At 48.5% G+C, this 16,592-nt stretch overlaps 1 protein-coding gene across 1 annotated transcript in view; it reads right to left on the reverse strand.

The window, feature by feature from the left end:
- Positions 1-16,592, reverse strand: part of SLCO2B1 (solute carrier organic anion transporter family member 2B1) — a 47,037-nt gene that overhangs the window by 839 nt on the left and 29,606 nt on the right. Inside the window, exons 8-13 of the mRNA XM_075140454.1 lie at positions 11,750-11,914; positions 10,013-10,205; positions 9,051-9,210; positions 3,487-3,656; positions 1,566-1,630; positions 743-863 (exon numbers count right to left, since the gene is read on the reverse strand). Of these exons, the coding sequence (XP_074996555.1) occupies positions 743-863; positions 1,566-1,630; positions 3,487-3,656; positions 9,051-9,210; positions 10,013-10,205; positions 11,750-11,914 (874 nt within the window). The remainder of the gene's footprint in view (positions 1-742; positions 864-1,565; positions 1,631-3,486; positions 3,657-9,050; positions 9,211-10,012; positions 10,206-11,749; positions 11,915-16,592) is intronic.

Consider the following 16,592-nt stretch of genomic DNA (forward strand, 5'->3'; position numbering starts at 1 on the left):
TTGAAGGTGAATAGGACTTGCTGCAGCTACTGGGCAGGGAGTCAACGAATTTACAACAGGGGTGGAAGACCACCTACAGCTCTCTTCCAGCCTCCCCACCGTGCACAGTCTGGATTTGGTGTCCTCAGCTGGGCTGTTCCATTGGAAGATGAACCCCAGGGTGCGAGGCACCCTGCATGGACTCTGCACCACCTCACAGGCAGTTTTAAGGCTGGGGTCACCCCTGCTGCTGCATTACCTCCACGGAGGAGGTGTCAGGACAGGCGCTTGTGTCTGTGCTCGTGAAATAAGGAATCATAGCATCATAGAGCAGCCCAGGTTGGAAGGGACCTCAGAAGATCATCTCGTCCAACCTTTCATGGGAGAGGGAGCCTAGATGAGATTACCTAGCACCTTGTCCACTTGCATGGTGAAAACCTCCAGCAATGGGGACTCTACCACGTCCCTGTGGAGGTTGTTCCAGCGAACGATTGTTCTCACTATAATGCAGGGAGTGCTTCTGGAAGTGATCTATAGCATCAAGCATGGTCCTTGGCATGGTTTTGGCTTGTGCCAATGACTTCCCTCCAAACCATTCCTGAGCACTGCTGGGAGTTAGCACTGGCCAGGGGGATGCGAGTGTCCCTCTTTGCTCACCGTGGCATATACAGCAACTTATCCCACGTTGGAGGTGGCCTGATGCCACGATCCCTCTGGGTTTCCCCCTGCACCCCCAGCCCTTACCCTGGCCGCCCATCCCTACCTCTGCCTGAAGAGGTTATTGTCGTAGTATCTGCAGGCTGCCTTCCTGTCGCACTTCTTCTCCCAGAGGATGCAGGTCGTGTCGATGGCGCTGCCGTACAGAACAGGTCCCGGCATCCACGCTGGAAGCAGAGGGTCAGAGGGGGCTTTCTTATGTTATGGGAGCACCTCTGCCGGGACAGACCCAACCCTGGTTACTTTCCCATGTCTTAGGGTGGAAAGTGGTTGGGGGTGGTTTTCTGTGCTGTGGCCATGAAGCCACTGGTTCTGAACAGCACGCCAAGGGCTGGTTGTGTGTTTGCACCCCAACAAGATGCAAGAAGGTCCTTCTTTCTCATTGCTCTTTGATAAGGAACCATTGCTCATCCCATTGCTCACCTCCTTCATGCACTGCACTCCTTCCCACGACTGCAGTGGCACGTTCTGGGGGCCTCCAGGGGAAAATTAATTTCCATCATAAGAAAAAAAACTAGTGGGATCACAGGACATGGTTTGCAGCCACCCTGGTATGCTGGAGGCAAACATGGCAGCACCCGCACACAGCCAAGGGTTGTCCTCCTGGACCTAAACTTATTCCCTGCCCTCTTTTATTTAGCCGTGTAGATGTAGCCCCATGGAGATGCCTCTTCCCCTCCCCACCATGTGCAGACCCCAGACCCGGCAAGGCAACATCTTTCCCTGGCTTAGGACAGGCTTTGGTCAGTCTGAAACTCTGAATGAACAGCACTTCTGCAGCCCTGGGGCTGCTCAGGGATGAAATCCCCACAAATCCCCAAGAGCTGCCATGATTTTCCAGGACGGCATTTCAACACGTTTTAATTTACCTAAAACTCTCAGCAGCATGAACTGTATCCCAACCGCAAACGATTTGTCTTCAGGCTGGATGCTCCTGAAAAACAAAATGGAAAGCGTGCCCTCTGGCATTTACGCAAAGATGGATGTTTCCCTCCCTGGCACCACATGAAGCCTTACCCAAAAAGTCTTCCTTCAGCCCAACCACCAAGGACCCCAGGCAGTTCCCATTTACGTCAGCAAAAATGATGTTTCATTCATGAGGAAGCTAGAAGCTTACCACAGCCTTTTCTTGGCCTGAAAAACCTACCAAACTCTGTAAGAGGCACGGTGGAACTCAGCAAAGTATTTTTGCTTTTAATTTGAAGAATCCGTGTGAGTAACACACAAACAGAAACCAATGCAGCCGCTGCCTCTGCCAAACACAAGCAATACAAGGGACGCTTTTTGTAACTGAAAGAGAAAAGTGATTTACCCGTTGAGGAAGTGGCTTTTTTTGAGGTGGGATGCCCCAGTGCATATTTTGGTGGTACCCCAGTTTCCTGAAATAAATATTTCAGGCTGTGTTTCCTGCTGGGGTCACACAAGGGTGGCAGAGGACCCCCCCAGGGTCATCGCACCTCCGGGGACTCAGCTTCCCTTTCCTCTCTGGATGCCTGGCGTACGCATAGCTCACTCATGGCATAAAAGGTGATTTAATAATGCCTGGGGGTGGAGGTAAAACCAGGTTTTAACCACAGCTTTTCCCTAAAAAGCAACTGCTTGGAGTCCTTCGACCACAGAAATGTGCTTGGAAATATCATTTATAGACTAATACAGAGATTCCCCCACGGCTTTCCCCTGTCCCCCAGCACAGCCCCAGCCTCAGCCTCTCCTGCCCAGGCTGTCCCAGGCTCCAGCCCCACCGGCCTGGGGCTCGTGCCGAGGCTGGCTCCCTCCGGCCGCCGCCTGCCCCGTAGGCACCTTTCCAAGGGTGCAGGATTCTGGAGTCCTAATTGCTTCTCTGCACTAGGAAGGGAGGCTGTATTCAAGCGAGATCCATCAGAAGGAAGGAAGGTGATTAAACTTCTTAACTAACATGGAGCTGCATTAAAAAGTGCCAAAGTACTGCCATGCTAAATTAATGCTAAGTTAATGGTACATCTCATTACTGAGGTATCAGCCGTGGGTGGGGAGAAGGAACAGGGTGGCTGCCGGATCTGAAGGTTGTGCTGAGACCAGGAATGGGGGGTGCTGAGGGTAATGTGGGGTTCCTGCGAGCTCCAAGGGCCCGTCGGTGGGTGTAGGTGCCGTGGGGGCCTGGCATGGCGTGACACCCGCTCACCCACCGGCTGCTCCTCGCCTGAGCCTGTTGGTGAACACCACGTTGCCTGCGAGAACAATTGGCCATGCAGCACTGGTGGCTCCATGATAAAGCCTCCAGCAGCCTGAAATCTCCACTTGCTGTTTAACTCCAAGGGCGTTCAGCAGCAACAGCTGAAGAGACCTTGGAAGAGCCTTTGTAGTCTTAGGGCAGCAGGAGCTCTGTTAGTGCAGGGTCTTCAAGAGCAAGTCCTGAAGGTCTCTCCTGCTTCAACATTTGAGGCTGGAGATGCTCGATGTTTCTGTCCTGCCCAGACATGCCAGGTCTTTGCTAGTAAAGCACAGCCTGCTCCCGAGACAGACATAGCCTAGGAGATGGACAACCACGTGCACTGCCAGATGACAGGAGCAGGAAAGCCCCGTTCCCCATTCCCTGCATCAACACATGCAAAAACCATGTAAAAGCAGTGGGAGGAACTGGGCACGAGGTGCAGTATAGGGCTGATTTAACCCTCCAGTCCCTCAACTGGAGAAAACCTTCCTCCGCAATTCAAGAACCCCTTGGTTTTCCAAACGCAACCTCTGGAAGCCTTTTTTGCCGTGCTTAAAGGAGTGGCTGCACTTAGACCATGGCCAACCCAGTCTGCTCACCTGAGGATGAGCATGAAGGACGGCGTGTGGGACGTGCTGGCGAGGATCCCCGCCAGGCAGGACAGGACCACAAAGGGTAGGAAGAGGTGGGAGCAGCCGGTGCCGCAGGTCCCGGGTCTGGCAGACCCTGCGAGCCCGTTTTCAGAGATGCAGCTGCAGTTGGTGTAGTTCTGCAAAGAGGAGAGAAAACCCAGAGGCTGCTCATTTGCTCAAGGCTATGGAGATACCAGGGATAGCTGCCAGCTGTCGTAGGGAGGGAGGGTGTTTAGGTTTTGTCTGTAAATAATTAGCAGTAATCAGCACTCAACACTTCAGGGAGCAGGGGGAAAAAAAGAAAAAGGAACACATACAATGAAGCTGGCTGGGGATAACAGACTGAGCGGATGAGGAAACACGTTTTCCCATCCCCACTTCCAGTCCCCAACATGCTGCCATCTCTGAAAGGAGGTCCCAGTCCCACCAGGTCCCACGGGCATCACTAGGATGGCACAGGGGTAAGCACGCACAGCTGATGGGGGACCAGAGCAGTACCTTGGTTCATCTCCCTGTGCTTCCAGAGGCCCCTGGAAGTGCTCCCAACCCAGACGTGTCCTTGCCTTGTTCATGTGAACCCCAGCAATGCCTCCCTACCCCCTGCAGCAACCCTTCCACGCTCGTGCTTCCAGTCCTGTGTTTCACGCCTGTTGTGCACAGAAGATGCTTACGCACAGGTTTATTTCAATGTCATCATTTGCCAGCTGAACGCTTTGGCATCCTGCATAAATCTGGACTCTTGGCATGGAAAAATCTCACCCACAGCTGATAAAACATTCAAGCCTGATGTGAGCTTACTGGTCTGCGTTGTATCTTTTGGAGGAAACCTCCAGGGGAGCAGCCTGGGCTCCATCGCCTCTACCCAGCTTGTCTCCTGCTGTGAGACCCTTCATCCAGGGGCTACCTGTAGAGCAGAGCTGGCAATCAAAGCCAGAGCCCAAGCTCAGGGGAGAACGTAGTATAAAATCAGAAAACACTTGCTAGGGGAAAATGCAAAACCTCACCTTTGAGAGAGGATCATAAATAACCAGCACAGCGTTAGCAAAGGAAGGATGCCCGGGGGCGAGGGATATGGATTTTTTTCTTTTTCTCCAGATTTTAGTCACAATTCTCTTTTTTTTTAAACAAGAAACCTCATTTTTTTCGGAAAAGACCTTTAAATAAAATGAGCATGATCTTACTGTTGCCAGAGGGGGACAGATTCACAGCAGGACGGCAGTTTGCAGAAGGGTGATCCAGAGGCAGGAGCAGCCCAGGGTCTCCCAAATCCCCGTTCCCACATCACTGCCTGGGGAAGTGGCACGGCCGATGCCCGTAAATGAGACCTCACAAGGAACTGCTCCCTGCTGAGAGCGCGGGGGGAGATTTGGGATGAAAGGGGACACAATCTCTCCTCCCACCTCTAGGAAAGAGGATTTAATATTTTAAATTAAGGCTGGGATTTATCTGAAACGAACTAAACCAAACTCATCATCTGGGTTTCTGCAGTCATGGAGGGAGAGGTGCCTCTCCAGAGGACCCACCACAGATAAGTGCCTATGATAGCTGAGATGAATTTGGGCCAAAGCAGTTAACAAAAATGCAATTAGACAAATTAAAACTCATTCGGTCTGTGCAACTGCCGCCTTTTACAGAGAACTGGAGTCACGATATTTAGGGGACTCGCACAAAGCCAAATGGAGACAAAGGGCTGGAGATGCACGCGATGGAGGCACAAGACCATGCTCTGCCCCTTTCATTTGAAACCTCGGAGAATTTTTAGAGCAGGGAGCATGACCCAGGCTGCAAAAACCTCTGAGCAGCCGGGACACGCCACAAAGCCACCGGTGGCCCGTCCCCGTGAGATGCATCGTCTGGGCAGCAGTGCCACGAGGCTGACGCAGCGCCAGGGCTGGGAAAAACCACCCGGCGAAGCGGGGAGAGGAGAATAACCGAGAGCAGCCCTGAAACCGGGGCTATGGTTTCCAGGCAGGGACGGGCAGCTGGATGGCACCCGGCCAGCCCCGAGTTTTTCAGGGCTGTGTGTCAAACATCCCCAACTGTACCATTTAGCAATTGTTTTCTTAAGAGAGAAAGCTGCTCACATCAAACTCTGCCTGATGCTGTCTTATTTCTTCTTTTTTTACCCCAGCTGGGACCTTCCGGTGCCCTAAATTTTGGGGTGTGTGCTGACCAGCTCGGATCTGACCCAGCTGGCAGCAGAGGAATGTCCCTGCTGCCACCCGTGGCCATGCACGATGAGAGCAGGGCTCAGAAACCCCGGAGCCCCGTGGCATGGAGATTCCTGCAGCCGCAGGGGAGCCCCCATGGCCACCTCACGTCAACAGGTCACGCTGGACCCGAACAAATAGCAAAGCGCTAAAAGGTTCTCACTGCAAGGTCCTGCTCTTGGGCAAAGTTTGCAGGCTCCTGCTGTTTGCCCATGAAATTTGGGGACATCGGGCGATGCAAAGAGCAAAATCGCTTTCAGTGTAGAAGAGCTTTCAAGTGAGAGTGTTAAAGCCAAGCTTGCACTGTGCAAGCCTCCTCTGGAAGGGTTGCAGCAAAGCTGAGCACAAAATTGCAGGTTTTCCTGCACGCTGGGGGTGTTTCTAGAAACCCAGGTGTTTGGGACATGGAAAGCAGTAGGCAACAGGTCCCTGCACTGGCAAAGAGCTGCTGGAAATGATGTCGTAGGTACAATATCTACTATTCCATGCTGCTCGCTTTTAATTCTAAACAATGAAGACTTGTTGCTTAGGAGTTAGGTAACCAGGAGGTGTTGTGTTTGCAGGTGTGTAGCATTGTTAGACCCTAGTAACGATTAACCTTGAAGTTAGAACCATCAACAAACGTGGTCCAGCCGGGGCTCGGAGACAAACCTCGACCTTAGAAGGAAAGAAAGGAACAGGTTCAGGAAGAGTTCACTACCCTGCCGACCACCAGAGACCACCCGAGACCCTCAAGGAGACCCTAAAGGTTTTAGTGCGCATGTGTCTAGGATGATGTAATATTATAATTAGTTCTTGGAAATTTAAGGAATATGTAAAAGAGAAACTTAAAATAGGTACGAGAAGCATGGATCTAAACAGAAAGGTGATTAGACCAGGGGTGCTTGATTTGTGGCAAGTCCACCGAGCACCCAGGCCTGAATAAAACAATTTCTCTCCTGAGCGTGTGGAACTGGTTACTTGCATGCCGGGCACGAATCCGCTTTTCGGACAACAAAAATAGTGAGAAAAGTAATGTAGCAGAGAAAGCAGGACCTGGAGGAATGCCATAAAATGAAATAATCTCATTTTTCCTTTCCTGCAACAGGTAATACCCAAAACCGGAGAGGTTGCTCTGTGGACACCTGAGCTCAGCTCCTGGTCCAGCATAAGAAAGCAGCAGAGCTCAGCGTCCGCAGCCACATCACTGTGTGCCATGCACCCCCCTGTCCCAGGGAAACGCAACGTGCTCCAGCTACTGCATGCTGGCACACGGCTCGGCGTTTATAACGACATACTGAGATAAAATCCCTGCGCGGAAGAAGCTCTCGCACAACTTAAATTGGGTCGAGATGCATCAATAGGTGGAAAGAAGCTTCAGGAAGTTATCTCAGCGCTAAAGGAAGAGCTAATGCTGGCTTTACTAAGTAGCGTTTGCATGTCACCGTCAAGGGAGCCCTGATCTTGTTGTAGCATGTGGCTGCACATAATAATACCTATAATGAATGCAGGAGTGGGTCACTGTTCAGGAGCCCAGGATGTCAAAGGGCTGGAGGCATCTTTGAGGAGGAAGAAGCAGTTGAAAAGGATCTGCCGTACAAAAGGCAGGCACCGGGATGCAGAAAAGCACATTTGGGACTAAGCTCTGGCAGAAAACATAATTGTTATTAAAATGAAGTGTTGTTAATTAACAAAAGGCTGCTAAAAAGTGCCCAGACAGTCTCATGCTGCCATTATATCCTGTGCCAAGAACACAATGGAAAACTACTCATCCTGTATGGATTGCTGACATTCTTCAGCTAGGGTTTTGAATTGGCCAAGATTCTCTTACTATTTATTTGTTGAACTGCATTGCCTGGAGAGCCAACAGACTATCGGCACTGTGAAAACTCAGCCCTGTTGGGGTTTTGGTGACAGGCAGGAAGCAGCAGAGGAGAGAGAAGCACATGGCAGCGAAATAACCCAGCCGGGTCTGCAAATGAAGGGAAAGCCACGAGCAAACCCCATTCCTCTAGCCCCCGCATCGGGACCCTCCCCCTAAATTATCCCCTCGCACAGACACTTGGCTTGACAACCGGTACTTATGGAGAGGTTGCACATTGCAACTAGATCATGACTTTTTAACCTGCAAATCTGCAGGTTAAAACATTGCTCTAACGAGGCCCTCCCAGAGCATTCAGTGAAGGTCTGCTAAATGTCCGCGCTATGTGTACGGGGGCAATGGTCCCCCAGGCTTGCCTTGCCCACAGCATGCAGAGTTGCTCCCCGAGTCCCCAAAAGCAAGATCTACCTTCCCTCTCTTCATCCCTATATATGAACTACAGATGTAACATAACTAAAGCAAGTTATATGATGGAACCCCCCCAGGCTGCTTCTGCAACTGTAGGTGTCATTGAGTGGTTTCAGCTGGTATTTCCCCCCATTCTGCAGGAGGGCAGTTTGGACCAAGTGCAGTTTTGCATTTTGTTTCAGCAAAAATAAATAAATGAATTCTTCATTCTAGGCTTTGAGCAGTGTTTTAGGTCAAGCCCAAGCAAATACTATTGGGTGAGCAGCCTGGGTGGTACCTGCTGCAAGACATGGAGGTATGTGAAAATGCGTGCCACCTGCGTTGATATTTTGCCTTCACAACCCTGGAAAAATGGAAACACTCAGACTCTATCCAGTTTCAGAGAACTTCAGTCATGTGATGCCTAAATTGGTTTGTGGCAGGTCCCTATTCAAGGAACACCGATGGGGCAATTCACAGCAGGAGCCTGGTGGAGGCGGGCTGACTCACTCCATCCACTCCTTGAGTACAAGAGGCATCCATGGACTTGGGGTCATGCTAGGTGCTGTGATTAGCCCTTCCCATACTGCACGTCCTCCTGTCCCACCACAGGAAACACAGCTAAGAAAGGTGACCTTGTTGGTCACCATTTAGGTGGGAAGGGAAAGCAGAAGATCTTTGCATCTTCCGTGCAAAAAAGTCCACTCAAGCCGCTGGAAGATATTGAAGCTAGGGTTTGTGGAGCAAAACCTGACCTGGGGAGGAGCAGTGGATGGGGAAGGACACCTTGACATCCGAAAAGGCTGGATACCTAAAAGATTTCTGCCTGCTGCTTTGGCCAAGGACCTGTACTGGAAAGGCCTGTGTTATGCCGGAGAGTGCTAAGAGACACCACCTACAATGGATTTTCCGGGGACGTTCTCAACCTTCCCCAGCTAACCCCACAAGGTCACAGAGAGCTTGTCCAACATTAACGAACATCAGAAAACCTAATTGCCAAACTTGAGCGCTGCATTGGTCATCCCTCATTAGCCATCCCAAGCTAGGACACGAGCGCAGCGGGAATGACTCACCAGGACCGAGTTGATGCCTGCATCGATGGTTACGACTCTGCAGCCGGCGGAACAGGGTGAGATGTATTCAATAGCGTTAGAGCCGCAGATGGGGTTATAGGCTTTCTCGGGGCAGTTACACTGGAGGTTACACTCCAAGGCGTGGTGTCCAAATTCAGAGCTACGTCAGGAAGAAAATATTAATGCGTGGTATTAAGCATCATTAATATGCAACTTATATAGAAAATATACTGCAGGTATATTGAGATTAGTAAAGAAACACTTGATTGCTTAACAAAACCTTCCTGATATGTAAGTGAGGACCCACAGAAATTCCACTATAACCCCCCAAGTCTTTGCTCTGCCTGGGCAAAGCATCCTGGCCACAAATGATCAAGGGAGTCACCCCGTTCCTCCATATTTGGCCCCAAACGCAGGGTCTTGGGGTAGTGCAACACCACGCTGTGGGAGGTGGTGAGCTTCCCTCTGAGGGCTTGGACCGGCTTCCACCGAGACCGCAGGATGCTGAGCATGTGAATTTACAGCAACTCGGATCAAGCCTTGAGGGAAGACGAGGTCCTGCCCGCGTTTAGCTGTGTAGGGAAGCAGCCACGGCTTTGAAGGTGTGATCCCAGGGCTGGCCCCTGCCCAAATTATTTGCCTGTGAGTAACGCGCCGCACTTTCCAAGATGAGATTTTAATCTTGTGCTGTTTGTGCCAAAAATGCGCTCACTTCGGGTTTCACCACCAGTAACTGAAGTTAGAAGGAACAAGGACGCAGCAGATTGAGTGTTTATTCACAAAAGCATTAATTTCTAGCCTTATTTTATCACCATTAACTGTTTCTCAAGAGGGAACAAACCCATTTCTAGATATTCTGCTGAAATTCCACCTCCACCCCAAGGAGTGCAGCTGGGAATGGGGGGTACCCACAGCCCTGGGAATGACCCACCCATGCCCAGCCTCGCTGGGGCTGTTGGTACCTCTCGCTGTAGGTAACGCCTGCGACCTTCTGCGTGGGGCAGCCGAGGAAGAGGAGGGGAAAAGCCACGAGCAGGCAGAGGAACATGCCGAGGACGCACATGGCGCTGCACTGCCTCAGGGACATCTGGAAGCGCTTCAGGATGGCACCACCCACCACGATCCCGACCATCGCCCCAGGGATGTTCACAGCACCTGGGGAGAAGCCGGTCCTTGTTTTCCATCCTCTGAGCCCTATCAGTCCCTTCATTACAGCGAAGGCCCAATGCTGATTATTTTTCAGCATCGGTGATCTGGAGGGGACCAAGGTTTTTGCAGGGACTGGTGGAATAATGCTAAGAAAGAGCAGTTTTGCAAAAAACAGCGGGACCCCACAGCAAACTGGCTGTCTTATGGATCCATGCATGGAGGATGTAAGGACCAGTGAAAAGTTATGCTTAATCCAGCAAATGTGGCTTTTCAGTGTAGACAGGAGAAAATATCAATGAAACCTGGAGAGGATATTTAATTTCCGCATAATGCAGTAATGTGCCCACTTCTGTTGTCATCATTACAAAACTGTGAAGGATTCCATGACAGGCTTGGAGTTTTGGAAAACCCACCTTACAATGGGATACCAAAGCAGTGCAATCTGTTTAATTCAACAAGGAATCAACAGGGAGGTTGCTTTCAGCCCATAAATACCCCCACAAGGAAGGATTTTCCAACTACAGAAAGCTTTTTGATCTAACAGAAAAAGTCAAAGCAAGATTCAGTAGCTGGGAACAAAAGCTGGGAAGCAGAAATACGGTGCACGTCTTTAATAGAGCGGGTAAATCAAGCCTGGGAACAGCTCAGCAGGGCACATCAGGGGAGGACACCACTGCTTCAGCATTTAACCTTTCTGCCTGTATTTAGCCTGGGTTGCTGGGCTTTACCAGCCTGCTCTGCTCACGTTCTTCTGATTTATTTGTTGCAGACTTCAGAAGACTTTCCCTGAGGATGCATGCCGTTTGCTCAAAAATATATTTAAAATACTTCTGTGTCTAGCTCTCTGAACTCTCCAATGATTGTAAGAGTAGGGCTTTATTCTTCATATTTTTATTACCATGACAAGCTCGCACAGGGAGACCTCAGCCCCGGACAGGCCATTCTGGATATTACAATCCAAGCAAAAGCAGTCTAATCTCATGAGCACATATCCTGCTTAACATTTATTCCTTTCCTTCTTAATGATACCAACCGTCACAAGGAGTTAGTCTAACTATAGCAAACGTTTTGAAGAGTTTAAGCATGATTATTACACCAGCCTGACTGGCCTCTTGCTGCAAAGTGTCTTCCAAATGCATGCATACATTACTGAAGTTTTTTATTTTATTTGCCGTCTGCTTTTTTAAAGACCCTTAACCCAATAATTGATGTAAAGTAATCCATGCTACAGAAACGTGCACAATTCATACCTGATGTTTCTTTGCTCCCTTAATGCAATGAGTTGGTTTCCTCTCCATGATTATAGTGAACAGCTTTAGATAACAAACAGGTCTTAGGAGATTTTATTCTAGCAAGCTCAGGCTGCAATGTAAAGGGAGGAAGGTAGACAGTAGCTGAGAAATCACATGGGCATGGACCTCTTGCCACGTCTGTCTGTAGGTGATGGAAGGAGACTGGCAGCTCCAGAGGGAAAGGTGCTTCTTAGCAATCTCTAGATTATTTTCTAAGAGGTGCTCAAAATCTGGCAAGCACTTGATAGCAGCACTTACCGATGATCATGTTGGCCACGGACGCCGTGAGGGAGAACTGTCTCTCCAGGAACTTCCCCATGAACGTTGCTAAACCAGCAACCATGGCAGAGAGGTTGACCTGAGCCAACACCACCAGCAGGTAGACGGGATGACGCAGGTTCCTCAACAGGACCAGAGGAAAATCTGAAAGGAAAAGGGGAAACCTGTTGCATATAGAGGAGGTGTACGGCAAAATATTAATCCACGGGAAGTGGCAAAGCTTTGAATTTTCCTTCAATTTTTGTGCAGAATTAATTCTTTAGGAGTGGTGAGCTCTCCTGAACATTTCATTTACAAAAGGGCAGAATGTGTGCTTTCAGGGTTTATCATTTCAGGGCTTGATTGCGTGACCATTTGGACATTAAAAAGTCAGGATGAAGCATCAGGACTTTGCAAAAATTAAACACCTGAACACTGAGGTTTGTTGTAAATAAAATAGATTTCATCTCAGCTAACAGCAGCCATCTAATGAGAGATCTCTTATTTAAGTTGTCCAGGGTGAGAGAGGGAAGCTGGCGACCCTCATCCCACCTGCCTCAGCAATCAGCCACGGGATGGGTGAATCAATGGCAGAAGTTAGTTGTTGCAAAGGATGAAGTGAAAAAGTAGGGTTGCCAGTGCAAAGCAAGTCCAGCCTTGAAGTGACCTCGGAAGAGAGCAACTCCTCTCTGGACACGTCCCATCCCTGCAGAGCTCACCTCCGTATCTGTTAATCCTTTTGATTTGCTGCTAAGGTCAGTCACACTTAATTTCTGCTGAAGCCCATGCAGTTGAGACTGGGAACTGCTGTGAACACATGTGCAGGCAGGCAGCGTATAAAGGGTCGGTGGTAGCGCAATGGGAAACTGTTGGAGGCGTCAGCATCAGCAGAATAGAATAGAAGAAAAGAAAAGAAAAGAAAGAAAAGAAAAGAAAAGAAAAGAAAAGAAAAGAAAAGAAAAGAAAAGAAAAGAAAAGAAAAGAAAAGAAAAGAGAAAAGAAAAGAAAAGAAAGAAAAGAAAAGAAAAGAAAGAAAAGAAAAGAAAAGAGAAAAGAAAAGAAAAGAAAAGAAAAGAAAAGAAAAGAAAAGAAAAGAAAAGAAAAGAAAAGAAAAGAAAAGAAAAGAAAAGAGAAAAGAAAAGAAAAAAGAAAAGAAAAGAAAAGAAAAGAAAAGAAAAGAAAAGAAAAGAAGAAAAGAAAAGAAAAGAAAAGAAAAGAAAAGAAAAGAAAAGAAAAGAAAAGAAAAGAAGAAAAGAAAAGAAAAGAAAAGAAAAGAAAAGAAAAGAAAAGAAAAGAAAAGAAAAGAAAAGAAAAGAAAAGAAAGAAAAGAAAAGAAAAGGAAGAAAAGAAAAGAAAAGAAAGAAAAGAAAAGAAAAGAAAAAGAAAAGAAAAGAAAAGAAAAGAAAGAAAAGAAAAGAAAAGAAAAGAAAAGAAAAGAAAAGAAAAGAAAAGAAAAGAAAAGAAAAGAAAAGAAAAGAAAAAAGAAAAGAAAAGAGAAAAGAAAAGAAAAGAAAAGAAAAGAAAAAAGAAAAGAAAAAAGAAAAGAAAAGAAAAGAAAAGAAAAGAAAAGAAAAGAAAAGAAAAGAATATTTTCATTTGGAAGGGACCTACAACGACCACCTAGTCCAACTGCCTGACCTCTTCAGGCTGACCAAAAGTTAAGGGCATTGTCCAAATGCCTCTTAAATATTGACAGGCTTAAACACAGACCACCTCTCTAGGAAGCCTGTTCCAGTGTTTGACCACCCTCTCAGTAAAGAAAACTCTAAACGAAGCATCTTGACCCAAGGAAATTGATCTCTGACATCAACACTTGGGTGGTGTGCTCAAGCAACCCTGAACATCTGCTAATGCAGAGGACAAATCTGCCGCCTTCTGCAGCGGTACCTCCTCTTCTTCAGAGCTGCCAGGGTCTTACGATGCCTTAGGGGAAAGGCAAGTGGCTCTGCGATAGTTTTGCAGCCTCAGCTGAACCTCTGTAAGGACTGTCTATATCTCCTGCCTTCCACTGTGGACTGTCCCGGGGTGACTGAGAGCAAGATCGAAACCTGCATGTCTTTCCCCCACCGCCCACGGGCTGAGGGCTGCAGCGCTGATTGATCACAGGGGTTGTTACAAACACACGGCCCGAGTAAACACGGCCTCGGTTCCTTTCCCTGAAGCTTTCTGGCAGGGCTTCTGCTAAAACAAATATGAAAGTAGCTGGGAAGTCATTAAAAGTTAATTTATTTGTTTGCTGCAGTTGCAATTTCAATGTCGTTTTTGTTTCAATCATAAAAATGTATTTTTTGATTACAGGCAAGAAACACTCCACCAAATTCCCCTGTGACTGAACCCTTACTGCTTGAGAAAAAGAGATCTTCAGCCTGCTCAGCAAAGACAGCTGCCCTGCTCCCAAGGAATCGGGATGCTGACACCCACCAGCTGGGAGGCTGGAGCTCTCCAGCCTGGAGCGATTTCTCCTTCGTGCACACCCCAAACCCACTTTCTGCTCATGCCTTTCCTCCCCCTGAACCACCGCCTCCCCCCGGGCTCTCCGTCCGGCTTCGCAGCACGCAAGCAAAGGGCGTGCATAAGGGCAACATCCACACAAACAGATGATGAGTTTCCCAGATGAGGGCTCTGAAAGTCAATATGCTGAAGCAGAGATAAGGAATTAACAGGGAGGATTAATGCAAGGGCCTGCCATAAATTAATGGTGTTAATTCTTAGCAGCTCACAAACAATCGGGACAATCTTTATATCTGCTCCAGCACAGAGGCACCGGGGGACTGCAGAGGGAGAACTCTCTGGTGCTTATCTGGGAGTTGCCCCAAGCTGTGTATTTGTTTTAGCTGTCCTAAAAAGTTACGTGAGGAGCAGAGGTCGCTCCGTGGATGCGAGGGGGTCCTCCATACACAAAGGCAAAGCTCTTGTTCGTGGGAGTATCGCCTCTCCAGCTCAGCACGCTGCTCTCAGGGTCAGGCAAGCAGCTAAAGACGTCGGGGAGCAGCAAACTCAGGGCAGTAGAGAGGGTCCAAGCATGCAAGGCAAGTTCAAGGACCTGAAATACCGACACGCTGGAGAGCTGGGAGGCCAGCAGACAACTGGAGAGGGAATGAGCTGCAATGATATCTCTGCGCTGGACCAAGGTGAACCCCAAAGAAGGGAGGTGGTTTTGCTCTTGAGTATCAATAGAGGTCTTGCTTTTTGAAGCATATTCCTGCCTAGTTTACATACTGGAATATCTCAGACATATCGCACATATGAAACCTCCTCTTGCTTGCTGAAAGATCTCCTGAGAGCTAATCCAGCCTTTTGTGGGAGTTAGTGGGAAACTTCCACCAAAATGATTTCTTTTCCCTAGAGTTCTTTGGTCTTTTCAATTAAACTAAGCCCTCTCTGCCACCCCACATCAGAGCTATAAAGCTACGGCAGCGAGCAGGACTCCCACGTCATGGTGGGAGGCAGCAAGATTGCTGTCCTCTGCAATCACCATCTCATTACTGATTCCATCTTCTTACAGCCCCAGAGAGGAAGCGGGGCAGATACTAAAAGCAAGTGGAAACTTTAAAATAATAATAAAAAATATCCTTGAAACTATTTTTCGGCACCATAGAGAAACAAACAAGTCACAAGCCCAGTGTTTTAATTGCTTTGAAGATCACCTTTAATGGATTAATTCCCAGTATGTGCAACAGAAGCTGAACATCCTCCCAGGTGTTTTCAACAGAAGCCTAGAAATTAGCAATGGAAATGACTTCAGGCGAGCTAAATCCTACTCTCTTGATTACTGTGAACAGGTCTGATGCCCGCAAAGGAGCATTTTGTGAGTACAAGGAGCAGGGTGCAACCCAATGTCATCCCGCGCATCTGTGCAAGAGCCAAGATCATTCCCCACAGTGCTTTGACTTTCCCACTTTTGAATAACTCCAGCGAGTGGAGCCTGCTCCCTTCTCGGGTAATTGACCTCATTGTTTGGAAATGTCCCCAGTGCTTTGCCTGAGTATTTATCCTGTACACAGCTTTATCCTGTTATTGCTGATTGTGGATGGAAAAGCTCTTCCTGTCCTTGAGGTGGAGTCCCCAGGGCTTTGCAAACTGCTCTCTGCTCATCACACCTTGCCCCAGAAAGATTTAAAGCCCAGTGGCTTCCAGAGAAATGGAGAATGGGAAGCATCTCATGGGATGGGCTCTAACCCATCCTCATTTTTTTTCCCAATAAAGTAAACGGCAAAAATTCCTGCAAGCCTTATTTTGCTCTCGGTTATCTCCATGTGCACTGAAGCAACAGAAAAAATGACAAAATGCATTTCCTTCTCCACAATCATGCTTCGTTTTGCATCATTTAAGCTGAAATAAGTGACTAAACAGCATTTCTGAACATCTTGCTCCTCCAGGTCAGCTTCGTAATTTAAGGCTTGCCTCTGCCAAGCCCTTAAGAAAATGATGAGCCCTTAAAGGCACTTTTCAGCCTTATTCTGCTCAAGGAGCAGCCTCAAGCGCTTTGCTGAATCACCGCCTAACCAGGCAGTGTCTTTCTCACCGGGAGTTTCCCCCAGGCTCGGGCCAGGTTTGGAGCAGGAGCTGCATTGTCCCCACCCGTCAGTGCCGAGGGAAAGCCGTCCCTGTTCCCTCTGGCTGACAAGCAAAGGGACACTTCCCAACGGGAGACGCTGCCTTCCTCCCAGGTGAAGCATTCCTCGTCCCAGGTTGAGTTTGCAGCCATCCCACGTGGGTGGCCCGTTTTCAAAACCCTTTAACACCAGCGAGGAGCCAACCCCAAGTGCTGACTCAATTGACTCCAACCCCAAGTGCTTTGCTTGGGCAGACCCAACACCGATGGTGCAAAGTATCTTGTGCG

This window comes from Calonectris borealis, chromosome 1 (assembly GCF_964195595.1).
Source record: "Calonectris borealis chromosome 1, bCalBor7.hap1.2, whole genome shotgun sequence".
NCBI classification, from domain to species: domain Eukaryota; kingdom Metazoa; phylum Chordata; class Aves; order Procellariiformes; family Procellariidae; genus Calonectris; species Calonectris borealis.